We start from the raw sequence: 13,203 nt of genomic DNA on the forward strand, positions 1-13,203 counted from the left end.
GATTCGAACCCGCCACCTTAGGTGTATGTGGCTGGCGCCTTAGCCGATTGAGCCACAGGCGCCGAGCCAAAGCAGAAACATTCTTACAAATGAAATATGTTATCCGACAGCAATCTATAAAACCAGATAAGAGCAGATCTAGTTGGGGGAAACTGAAGAGGCACGGGGCACACTGCTTCCCAATCGTACGTACCCCAATCTTAGTACGGCTAACCACTAGGGAAGGCTCCCCAGAACTCAGTTTGAAAACCACCGGTTTCGTGGAAAGAGCCTGTGCTTGTTCTCAGGCAGCTCTGGGTTTCAGTCCCTGCTACTTACCTATTAAGGACCTGACATTGAGCAAGCCACTGTTACAAAACTTAGGTGGCTCCTTGTAAACACCTAGACATCGCTGCATGCTTTTAGCAGATTCAACTCCTGCCGACTACAACCTCCTGGAGGTTTTCAAAATGATCCAGGCGTCACGTAGCAAGATCTGACCTGGCCAAGTAGAAGGGTGGATGAGAAAAAGAAAAGTAAGCATATTTTCGTCTGTAGGGAAAGCTTAGATGTTAGGAAAATGTTAAAAATAAGTCTTTGGAGTGTGTCTCTCAACTGGCACTTTAAGAGCGCTGCAGTGATCCAAGAATGTTATGAACACTTCACTTGGTTGTATGGATACCGAGTACATAAAACACAGCCTGCCCAGGGTGGGCAGTCTAATAAGAGACCCCACGTTGAGCTGGGCCCTGAAGGGGGTAGCTCCCCAAATGAAGGTGGACGGGAACTAAGCCCACCATATGGAAGATACAGCAAAAACGTGCTTATCTCCATTTGTCACCAGATGGAGGAAAGAAAAAAAATATCTCTTGAGAATTTGTAACCACAAGGAATCCCTCATCCCTGCACCAGTTGGAGGTCTAAATTTAGCTGTGTAGTCTTTAAAACAAAAACAAAAAAGCCCTCAAGCCAAACATTTATTTTTAAAGTAATCTCGAGTTGATAGTGCCTATAAGGCAACTAGCAGCAGCAGCCTCGAATTCCTTTTTAGAATATGGCAACATTAACCCAGACATTAGATAATTACCGAAGATTAGTTTCTAAGAAACAGGAGCTTACAATCAGATGGTTTCTATCTACAAACCATAGAAATGTAAATTGGTACAGTGATTTTGAAATACAATGAACTAGGAAAGTTGAATAAATGCATAGCCAATGACCCAGCATTTATGATCCTCGGTATATACCTGAAAAATTTCTTGCCTGCCTAGATTAGGACTAGTACCAAAGGTGAGAATAGCATCTTCATAATAGACCCAAAGCTAAAAGAACACAAATGTCCATTAAGTCCACAGCAGATAAACACATTGTGTTACAATCCCGTTATGGAGTCTTCTACAAAAGCAGTGACGCATGGACTGTATGGTTATGTCGACATGGGTGCTTCTCAGAAATGTCACACTCAGGAAGCATGTCACAGAAGGACGCATGATGGGAAATAGTAATTGAGTGCTGAGGCTCTGATTGTGCCTTGTTGCTGTGGCAAGCGCATTATATGTCTCAGTAAACTTTTGTTGTTGCTGCTGTTGAGTTGTGGGACCTAGAAGTAGCAATGTTGTGACCTCATCGTGACTAATTACATCTCCTAAGATCCTATGTCCAAGTAAGGTCAGCTCTGAGGTAAAAAAATGAACGTAAATTTTAAGGAGAGACCATTCGACCCACAACACCACTGTATAGAACTATTATAAGAATTAAGCAAATTAACAAAAAGACTTACACAATTAATACTTGTTATATTAACTGACTAGTAATACAGTTAAGATAAAGACAGTGGTATTTACTAGTTTGTCAGAGGTAGCAAGTACTAGTTATTACTGAAGTTGGCACTCAGGAGATGCTTATTCTTTCCACCCACTGCTTTTGGCTGAATAATATCAATATTCTGCAGAATGCTGACTTATTAATTTACAATAACAGTCGACTCTATTCCTGAAGCTATCTTCTTGGAAACACACATGGTTCACATTTCTCTCTAGTAAAATGGCTGAATATATAAGACACTGAGTGTTGACAAAAGAAACTTTCATTTCCCAAAGTCTTCAGATTAGGGTCACCCAGAGGAAAAAAGTGCTGACTAACCTGTTTATGTTCCTCTCTGTGCGACTATCTCAGGCGATGGCTGCCTCTGTGTGGCAGAGCCCAACCTCTCTTTGGACCTAGTTTCCTTCCATAATAATGAGTAGTTGCATCTTTGTGTCCAGCATTTAAAAAAAGCATCATTTTGATACAGTGCTCAGGATTTTAAAAAACAGGCCATAGCCTGTAAGAGTAACATCTAGTTATTTGGTGAAATGAGAGCTAAGAGATCCAGCATATTGGTACTGAGCGTAGGACAAAATACTACGGTTTACATGCATAGTAAGGAAATAGACAGAAATATCCAGGTACTAAAATACTGTTTGTATTTAGATTTGGAGGAAGGGGAAGAAATAGTGAAGAAGCCACTATTTACCCTGCTAATTACTTAAGATAATTTGGAAGAAAAAAAGAGGCAGTGAGATAGAGGCAAAGGCGCCATCGTTTGTTGTTTCACTCGCCACCAATCGAGCCATAGGAAGGTGGTTGAGTGTAAAAGGAAGAACTTTTTGGTTCTTTTTCTAATTCCACTTCCTATGTCTTAAATTTTCTTCAGGACTGACTTCATTCTCCTTTTTACATCTTCCCTGTCTCTTCCCCCTGCTCTCCCCCCTTTTCGTCTGAGATAGACAGTGGTTATATTTCGGTATGGCGAGCCCTTTGGTATGTGAAGGAGAGCTGAAAAAACTGATTAATAGTTTTCCCTTCTTGTACCTCCTAAAGTTCCGAGGTGGTACATTAACTCCCTCAGAAAATTGTTTGATACCAGAGTCGTTAAATGCAGGGTCTTAAACACCAGGGACTGAAATACAAATCCATGAGTAGGCTTAGCCCTCCTGAGCCAAGTGAAATGGCTCACAGAGTATGGATACAGACGCAGAGTGTGTGTGTGTGTGTGTGTGTGTGCGCATTTGGTGAAGGAAGAGAGTTCATTTATCACCTTTGTTAGTCGCAAGAGAACCACTGAGTTAGAGGTTTTGATTTCTACTGGTTGTTTGTGTTTTGTTTTAGAGGCGTGGGTGGAAAAATTCTGAGAAAACTTGAGAGGAAAATGGACAGTGTGTAGAATTATTAAAACGTTTCAAACCTGCAATCAATTCAAAACCTTTTTCCTGGAATTATAGCACCTCTTTTTAATATCTTTAGCCGCTGTTTTTGTGTGCTCAAAAGTCAGAGTTTGGGATGCTTACCTCATAGTTGTCATCTACGGCAGCTAAAATATCCAGGCAGGCTGATGTCATTGGTTCCCAGCACAGCATCAGAGCCCTTCTGGGCAAATTCGCTGATAAGTCACTGAGCAGGCACAAAGATGATGGTATTTTATGGTACAATGAGCCCTCCTTGCATAGCTAATTTAGTTCTCTCTGAACTTATAAACAAACAAAAAAAACCTCACTGACCTCAAAGTAGGAAACCTCTTTAAAGACTGTGTTTTCTTTTTCTGTAAATTCCTGGAAACTTTGATTTGTCCTTTGCACAGTCAGGCTTTATTACCACCAGCACTAGCAGCAGCTGTTTAAGTTGAGACTCTGCTACGATGGATGCCAGAGATCAAACCTCAACAGTCAGGCATATAGAAGCAGCCAGAGATATTACTAAAATAAAATGAGAAGACAACAAGAGATAAAGGTTCAGATCAAATTAAAGGAAACTCAGGAGAGGCTTACTGCTGTGCGGGGGTCGGAGGGGCGTTGGGGGGGGGGACCCTGGAGGCAGCGGTCCTTCCCTGAGGTCCTGAGCATGTCAGCTCTTAGTGTGTTGACTCACACCAGAGCCAAAGATTCTTCTGAGGGATGGAATTTCCTGCAGCTCAGTTACATTTCCGTAAATAAATTAGTGTTTTTGCCTCAAAGATTGGCACTTGACTGCTTCCCAGTTGCCTGCTCCTTAATCTCCCTCTGCTTATTCTTAAGGGGCTTATAATTTCAGGTGGAAGAAAACCAGGGATGCCAAAACCTATGATACTGTGTGATGGATACCAGGGGAACCCAATGAAGCTCATGCTGTGGGAGCATTGAGCAAGTAAACCCCGCCTGGAGGGTCAGGGCAGCCTTCACAGAAGAGGTGGCATTTAAACAGGGTCTTTGAAGGAGGCATTCACCATATGATCAAAAGGAGACATTTCTCTCTTCTAAGCCGTACCCTGCGCGATCACATTTATAACCACTGACGAGATGTTTTTGGCCACTCTTTCAGGAAAACTTACATTTGTCCTGCATGGAACAAGACTCCTGTATAAATTGGACAGCCCCGATTCCGCAGGCAGTGTCTTTCCTCTCTCCAGCTTCCTTCTATGTTAACAATTTCAATCGTAGTTGGTTTCAACTGTGCAATTACAGAAGTTAGAGTTCAGCAGTAGTTCAGAATTGCAAGCTCTCAATGAATGAATTACATGTATAGTTTTGTTGTTTTAAAATGTTTTACCAATTTTTTTTTCCTCCAGCTGCTGCTCCTAGTTAAGTTTTCACCAGGCTGTGGCCTTAGCTAGCTTGAAAATGTATGGAATTCCGTGCATTCACAATCCGTATAGGCATTTATCAGGGCTTTTCAAATATGATCCGTGTTCAAACACATGGCTATGTGGAAAAATCCCAAAGAACATCACTGCCTACAAATTCCCATCAAACTCCAAAGATAAAATGTATCTTTGAAGCTATTAATTGAAAAAATGGCTATAATAATTAGATATAGAAAAATAGAATAGATGTTAAATTTCTGTTGTAAGAAAAGAGTAGGTTCTTCACAATGTAATTACCAAGAACTTATAAGATTTCTCTCTTTCGGGAGGAGGTAGTTTTGGGGTTTTGGGGGTTTGGGGTTTTTTTTTTTTGGCCAGGGCCAGGTTTGAACCCACCCTCTGATATATGGGGCCAGTGCCCCACTCCTTTGAGCCACAGCCACCACCCAAGGATTTCTCTTTACTCTATGGAAACAGTATGTTTATTTTAAGGTGTCTATTTTATTCTCTATTCCGAATGAGTTGTAACAGCACAGAAGGGGCAACTTGGTAATCTTGAAACAAACTTTTAAAGAATATTTCCTTTTCCTGGTGACTTTATAGAGAATTTGTATTAGTGTTTTCATGTTAAAAATGATTCAATTACTTTTGTTTTAGTTTGGACCTTCACTCTGGGCCAGTTAGAAGCATGCCCATCAGCTTCACTTTCATCCAAGTGCTTTTCTGTTTTCTTTCAGTCTGATGCCAATGCAAGTTACTTACGAGCAGCTCGAGCAGGACACCTGGAAAAGGCTCTTGACTACATAAAAAATGGTGTTGACATCAACATTTGCAATCAGGTTGGTTGTGGTTGTTAATTTTTAATTTTTTAGAAACAATACTTTAAAATCCTAAAACTTTTATTATTGCCAAGAATTTCTCATTTTTGCGAGTTTTTCTGTTATAATTTACCAGCTTGACATTGTCAAAGTATTCTCTGTGGGAGGAATGTCCAGAAACCTAGGCCTGTGTCCTTTGATAATTAATTCTTAAAAGTTGGTACAATAACAGTAAAGGAACAACCCACTTAGTTTTCAAATACTTTTATTCCTCATTCAAATTCTTGCACTGCACACATGCAAGTGATCATCTGTAGGATGTTATCTCAGGGGTCCTTGGTGGGCTGTTTACGGCTGTGTTTTCAACCAGCTGAGTAAATCTTTCCCTCTGCCTTTAATCAGAATGGGTTGAATGCTCTCCATCTTGCTTCCAAAGAAGGCCACGTGGAAGTTGTTTCCGAACTGCTACAGAGAGAAGCTAATGTGGATGCAGCGACGAAGGCCAGTATCTCATGTTTCTTACTTTTTACAGTATGTGTATTTGCCACTTTCCATAAGGATTTAGTCCTCCATAAGAATCAGGGTGCAACTCTAACGAGATACCAGTCAACTTTGTTTTGTTTGGAGAACTTATGAACATGGAAGGATTTGAAAGGGGAAGTTGACATATCTTGCCTTTCATTTTACAGAAAGGAAACACAGCATTGCACATTGCATCTTTGGCTGGGCAAGCAGAGGTGGTAAAGGTCTTGGTTACAAATGGAGCCAATGTCAATGCACAATCTCAGGTAAACCTACAACTCTATTCCAAAGAAATTTTGTTATAACTTGCAAACAATGTTCCTTGGCTCAGGTGCTTGCTTGGTTCACATATCCTTTGTGAACATCAAACTTAAGAGCTATACTCTAATACACATGGTAATATTATTGCAGATTATGTATGTTCATCCATGTCCTCATTTGCAAGACTACATGTGTGAAAGGTAGAGGTTTTTTAAAGTGGTCCATATATGAAATTCTATGACTGGTAGTCATGGACACAGATGTTTAGGGGATACTTGTACGTATGTGCTAGCTTAGGCCCAGTCTCAGTATTTAAATGACAAAGGAAATAGGGATGCCTATAAACAAAGAAATGCTCTTAGAATTTCAGGATCTATCGGTGCTCTATTTGAAAAAGGAAAGAAATGGCTTAACTCCTCTTTACTAACTAAAGTATCTTTGTGGCTCTCTGAAACATATTTGCTAATTTAAAAAAAAGGCAGAAGAAACTTTAAATATCCTCAAGTTTTAGAATTTCCAGATTCTATGTAATGAATATAGGTCCTCCTATAAATCTGACACTGTCTTCTTGAAGTTCTAAGAACACCAAGAGATTATCATTTGACAGATGTTGAGTCTAAAAGAATTAACCTTACTTTATTGGTCGAAATGTATAGGTCCTCGTAATTCAGGTATTTATTACTTGAGTCACCACAAACGTGAGCTAAATAGGAAAGCAAACATCATCACGGTGCCAAAATACCCTCCAAGGACTTGACCACTTTTAAAACTGGTTCCCATGCAGACATCTCCTCCAGCTCATGCTGACATGGATCCCCATTTTTCAGTGTCTCCCCCAGGATGTTGGATAGTGAGCAGAAGGACCACAGAACAAAACTGCAAGTTTTGCCAAAGATGAGGGTTTTGTGAAGTAAGGGGAAGTGACCCTGAGCACTTCTGGGGCCCAGCTGGACTGTGGGTACGCGGCATCCTGGAGCAGTAGGCCAGGCAGCATGCAAACAGCTAGGTTGATTTCCTGATGGGTGTTTCACACAGCAACAATGTGCAAATCCAGAGATTAAGTGGAAAAAGAAAAGATAAAGGATATCTTTGGTTCTCAACTACTTTTTACAGAAGACTGGGTTTTTTGTTTATTTCGTAAAAATAAAAAGGGACGAATGTCAATATATCATATAATTTTGTTGGGAAAATTCCTGTTCCTCCACAGAAATCGCACTTGGTTTAATCTTTGTTCCCGCTGAGAAAGTTATAACCTACATTTTGGAGGCAGTTATGTGGATGCAGTTATAACCTACATTTTGTTAGCTCTTATATACCTACTTTTATGATTTTTCATTTTATCTTTTGAGGGTAAGTCTCAAACTTTGTTCACTATTTACTGTGCCCTTTTGATCTCCATTTTATACACAGGCGATTTTATGAGCCTTTTCCAGAGCTGATTGCCTTTGGATAACAGGAGTCTCCTCTCTTTTATGGGTCCACAAAATCGGAGTGACTTCCTCCTCCGTTTACCAAAAACATTAACAAGTGATAGCTCTGGTTCCATTAAATGTCAGTGTCATGGAAAAGGAGCTGCACGGCGCCTCCAACCGCATGGTTTGCTGTATATTTGCTCTAAATTCTTTCTAGTTCCCTGCAGTTAGAACTTCATTACGTTGTCTCTACCAATTATTCTGACTCCCTATAAGAGTTCACTTGTCCTGAGAATGCTTTTTCCATTAAGGAATGACATGAAGTTGAATATTGACAAGTATAATACTTCAAGACAGATACAGACCATCTGATTACAACAGAAGCATCATGCTTCTAGACTGATTTGTTTCAGTTTAAAATGTCCCCCCCCCTTTTTTTTTTTTTTAACTTAAAAATACCTAGGTAGTTTTAGGCTCTGAAATAGTGGGGAAAGTCTTTGATCCATTTGTATTTCCTCTTTTTATTCTCCCAAGGGAGGAAATGTAAATGTCCTTCTTTCAAATACCGTACACATTTTTTTACTAATACTTAGAGCAGCCATAATTTTAAGACCTACTCTGCCATCTTTGGGAGAGGCTGTAGTTAAAATCTAATCCAAATCGGTTTTAATGTCGATTTGTACACATTCCACACCGATGATGCAGTGAGAGAGGAGGACACCGATGATGCAGTGTGACATTCCTTGGTACTTGCAGTTGTGCTTGGAATTCCCCACCACACACAGCACAGCAAAGCATTCCACCCTTCCTCCGGACACCTGCCTTTAGAAACTTGCAGAACTGCGTTGTTCTGTGGAAAGAATAAATAATAAGACGGATGACCAGGCAGCAGAAGGGAGTTTCTCTGATAATTCCTCATAGCAACTCTTCAGTAGGAACTTTTTAAAAAAATAATAATAGGGCGACGCTTGTGTCTCAAAGGAGTAGAGTGCCAGCCCCATATGCCGGAGGGGGCAGGTTCAAACCCAGCCCCGGCCAAAAACTGCAAAAAATAAAAATAAATAAATAAATAATAATAACCACCAATGATGCCATGAAATAAGATTAAACTCCGGTTAGGTGGTAGCACATAAAACATCATAGGAATATTAATATTCAAGAAAGGTAGCATATCTATACAAATGGAATTTTATCCTATAAGCAATAGTTAATAGCAAACAAGAGATCGTGTAAAGTGAGCCCTGTTCTTCTTGAATATGAAAATTCTCCTTATCTTAAAAATAAAAATAACATCAAGCAATACTAAGTTCTGATCTTAGAATCTGAGGTTCTCTAAACTGGGAATTTGTAGATTTTATATTAATTTTTCCCATTGCATTGATCTTAGGTATTAAGTTAGTTAATACCTTTTTTTTAATAGAAATAGGCATCTTTCTCATGCTCAGGCTAGTCTTGAACTTCTGGCCTCAAGCAATCCTCCTACCTCAGGCTCCCAAAGTGCTAGATGCCTCAGCCACTGCATCTGGCCCTTTTTTATATTCCTTAACATTCTGGTAATCACTTAGTCCTGCCTGGAGAGAAAAATTGGGTGACTAATTAAATTGTGATTATAAAAAATTCAATTAAGTCCTTAATACTTCATACCAAACACAGCACCAGGGATTAACAGAGTTTGCTGTTGAAAACCTAAACTGTTGGCACTGTGCCCGTGGCTCAAGTGGCTAAGGCACCAGCCACATACACCTAAGGTGGCAGGTTCTAATCCAGCCCGGGCCCACCAAACAACAATAACAGCTGCAACCAAAAAATAGCTGGGCGTTGTGGCGGATGCGTGTGGTCCCAGCTACTTGGGAGGCTGAGGCAGGAGACTCGCTTGAGCCCAGGAGTTGGAGGTTGCTGTGAGCTGTGATGCCACGACACTCTGCCCAGGGGGACAGCTTGAGGCTCCTGTCTTAAAAAAATAAAAGAGAAAGAAAACCTAAACTGCTAAGTCAAATGACATCTCTCACTCGCCCCTCCTTCTTTGTCTTTATTCTGTAATGTAAAGCACCAACAGTATTTATAAAGAAGTAAAATCTGTCTCAAATAATATGTTGACTATCAGAATATTCTACATGAACAGATGTTCGTAGTGCTATTAACCGTGTAGGCAAGTGCAGTGTCTCCTTGGTTTTTCTGTAAACGCTGATTTTCCCTGTGGTGGAAAAGTCAGATCCTGACAAAGTCAGACAGATGGGTATGATTCAGACAGAGCCTCTTTGACCTGTGACATATATAGTATACCTCTAATCTAACTGACTTTCTCAAAAATCAGTACTATATATGAATCAATGCAACTCTTTCCCCATGCCCTTAACTTCTTAATTAAGAATAGCGCTTGATGATAGGCAAAGGCTGGCCATAAGAAATGAGAATGAACAGGAGAATTTCGTGGGTGAAATTTCAGCCCTCCCTCCAATGAAGTCATAGGCGGACTTATTAATTTATTTTATTTTGGTGGGTATTAGGCAGCATACCTCCGTACTGTCGGCAAAATTATAAGTCTGCAGAGGTGCGTGCTTGTAGTAGCATCACTGTAAACATTTGGAGCAGGAGGTATTGGAGATGCTGGATAAAATCCGGCTTCAAATAGCACACTTTGCTCCATCTTAAGCTGCTCTGCCTTTTCAGAATTTAATTTGTTGTTACAGAAAAGAAAATGTAAATTAGCACCCGTATATTCCTTTTTAGCCAGCTTTGTTTTGGAACTTTTCTGAGTTAGGAAATTAATGTGAAAACAATGATATCTTTTTTTCTCTTAAGAGGAGAATAATATTGTTTTTGAAATCTGACCAGGCTCCCAATCTAGGTGCCATGTCACAGAAAGTTGTTACGGCCATAGGTTGTCCAATGACAACACGTTGAATTACAGGTGCCTCCACCTCTTTGAGCTAAGGAGTGATGGTCATATTTGTATTCACTTTTTCCAAAGGATATTTCTGATTTTTCTCCCTAGAATCATCACTAAATAGAATCAGTATGTTTTTATGCTTTGTTGATCATTTCTTGATAGACAAAATTTGTATTAATTTGTGTTACTTGGATTATGGGAGCAGAAGCTTAACTTGAGGACAAAAGGGAACGAATATATTGGATTTAGATGACAAGCACAGAGAATAGAAGGTTAGCTTGTTTTCGGAGGCTTTGGAACGCAGATAGTTGGGCTGGAGAGTGGGAGAACCTAGCTAGCCTGAGAGCAAGATTGCCTTTGGATTTGGGTCCTACCATCAGTCAAGGCTGGGGAGAGGGAATGGTGCAGAAAACACAGTTGAGAACAGAGAGTAGACAGAGCAAATGGGAGATATTCTGCACATGTGTCTACCCCGTGGTTAACCAAGGACAGGCTGATCTGTCTCAAAGTCCAACCAAAACAAGTGCTCCTTACATAATGGAAACAGTAACTCTCCAAAATAAAATAGGGGTGACATTGTCAAATGAAGTGGAAATAGATGTGGGCTCTAGCTGACCAAAACTAAAGCAAAATAAAATTAATGCCCATACACGCCCAATGGCCACCATAAAATTGGAACTTCCATCATAAAAACCTCAGCAAAAACATTTTATCAACATAAACAAAAGAAATGGCACCATACCATTAAAGGCCACTTGTATGATTCTGTTTATATAGAATATCTAGAATAAGCAAAGCCATAAAGACAAAAGTAGATTGCTGGTTGCTAAGAGCAAATGGGGGTGACTACTCACAAGTATAGGGTTTCTTTCTGGGATGATTAAAATGTTCTAGAATTAGATAGTGGGGATGTTTACCCAATTTTGTGAATATAATAAAAATCACTGAATTGTACACTTTAAAAAGGTGAGTTTTATGATAAGTGAATTATTGTATCAGTAAACAAATGTTTTTAAAAAATCAAAAAATGTATAAGAATATGACTGTTCATAAAATGACTAGCTTTCTGGTGATAACCTTAGGATGGCAAGCACGGGCCATCATGGAAAACAATTAATTATAGGACTGTGTGTTACTGTGACTCTTGACTATACAATATTTCTAAGTAATCCAAATTCTACACATCTTAGTTTCTGCCATCCCAAAAAAGGAGCAGCATGTAGGATTTAAAAATTGTGCTCTGGTCAGGCATGGTGGCCCACACCTGTAATCCTAGCACTCTGGAGGCCAAGGGTAGAGAACTGCTTGAGCTTAGGAGTCCAAGACCAGCCTGAGCACCCATCTCTATGAAAAATTAGCCAGGTGTGGTAGTAGGTCCCAGGTACTTAGGAGGCTGAGGCAGGATTACGTGAGCCTAGGAGTGTGAGGTTGCTATGAGCTATGATCATGCTATTGTACTCTATCCTGGGAATCAGAGCAAGACCCTATCTTGTGACACAAACACAACTTATAGAAGTTAGAAGCTACAGGTCTATAAGAAAACATCACCGTAAAATGCACTACTGTACTTTGGGCTTTCTTCATGGATCCTGAAATGCTGAGTTCTGAAAGGAAACTTTGAGAACAGTGAACATTCCCTGGGCTAGAAGACAGACATGTAGGTATAGGTAGACCAATATTTCTTAGGCTGTCTTGAACCACACAAATGCTGGGTTCTGAAGGAAACTTTGAGAATAGTGCACATTTCCTGGGCTAGAAAACAGATGTATAGGTATAGGTAGACCAATATTTCTTAGGCTGTCTTGGACCACAGCAGACCCACTCTGAAGTTGAGAACTGACTGGCATAATTTATCTGATTGATATTTATGTCTGACAGAACAATATCCATTTTAAAATTCTTCCTTAAAAAACTACTCCTAAAATCTGAATCCACCCTCTGACAATTTTGGTTTCAGCGAGCATACTTCCTGAGGAAAGGTAGATACTTAGTAGTTCATTTAGCTGTGAAAAAAGGTCTACATGGGTTTTCACTTTTCTTTTCCCTCCCTCCCTCCCTTCCTCCCTCCCTTCCATCTTTCTTGTTATTTTTGTTTTGTTTTATTACCTAACAGATATTTAAATTAAACAGGGATTTAATGACCTTTCATATGGGCATCTAAGAAAATTAGGACTACCCTCATCATAATGCTAGTTTCCAATCCACCCTTAAGAGTGACAAAGGAAAAAGTCACACACATCACAACTGCCACCGAGTGTTGCAGTTATTCCATGGTTCATGTGTAAATGTTCATTTAAACTTTCGTAATAGAGTAACAGTAGGCCCCAGAGGTATTAGCAGGTAGACAAGTTAAAAGCAAATGGCTTGAATGTATGGTCACATTTCACTGCCTCTAATTTTGTATTTCTAATCTTGAGCTTGGCCACCAGATGACATAACTTGTTTCAGCTGTATACAAAATATAGTAAGTAGAATAGAGGCCCTTTCTGTGCATAGGTGTGGTGGATTTGCTATTGGACATCGTGTTTATCTGCTCAAGGATCTTTTTGACTGACTTTCTCATTCTTGGCTATAAGCCAAAACAGGTCACAAGCTGAACTTATGGATAAGTAAAGTACTCATATAGTAGTTGATAATTATAATAATGAGCCTAAACCTTTTCAGTCGCAAAATTTGAGTAATATTTGGTAATATTTTCCTTTAGAATTTATTTACTTGCATTCT

General features: G+C 39.7%; 1 protein-coding gene across 7 annotated transcripts in view; it reads left to right on the forward strand.

Annotated features, from left to right (window-relative positions):
* ANK3 (ankyrin 3) overlaps window positions 1–13,203 on the forward strand; it is a 327,889-nt gene that overhangs the window by 96,388 nt on the left and 218,298 nt on the right. For all 7 annotated transcript variants that reach the window (XM_003783638.3, XM_023509551.1, XM_023509546.1 and 4 more), the window contains exons 2-4: window positions 5,314–5,415; window positions 5,797–5,895; window positions 6,084–6,182. In XM_003783638.3, coding sequence (XP_003783686.1) covers window positions 5,314–5,415; window positions 5,797–5,895; window positions 6,084–6,182 — 300 coding nt within the window. The remainder of the gene's footprint in view (window positions 1–5,313; window positions 5,416–5,796; window positions 5,896–6,083; window positions 6,183–13,203) is intronic.

This window comes from Otolemur garnettii, unplaced genomic scaffold (genome assembly GCF_000181295.1).
Source record: "Otolemur garnettii isolate 467f Iridium unplaced genomic scaffold, OtoGar3 scaffold00008, whole genome shotgun sequence".
NCBI lineage: Eukaryota > Metazoa > Chordata > Mammalia > Primates > Galagidae > Otolemur > Otolemur garnettii.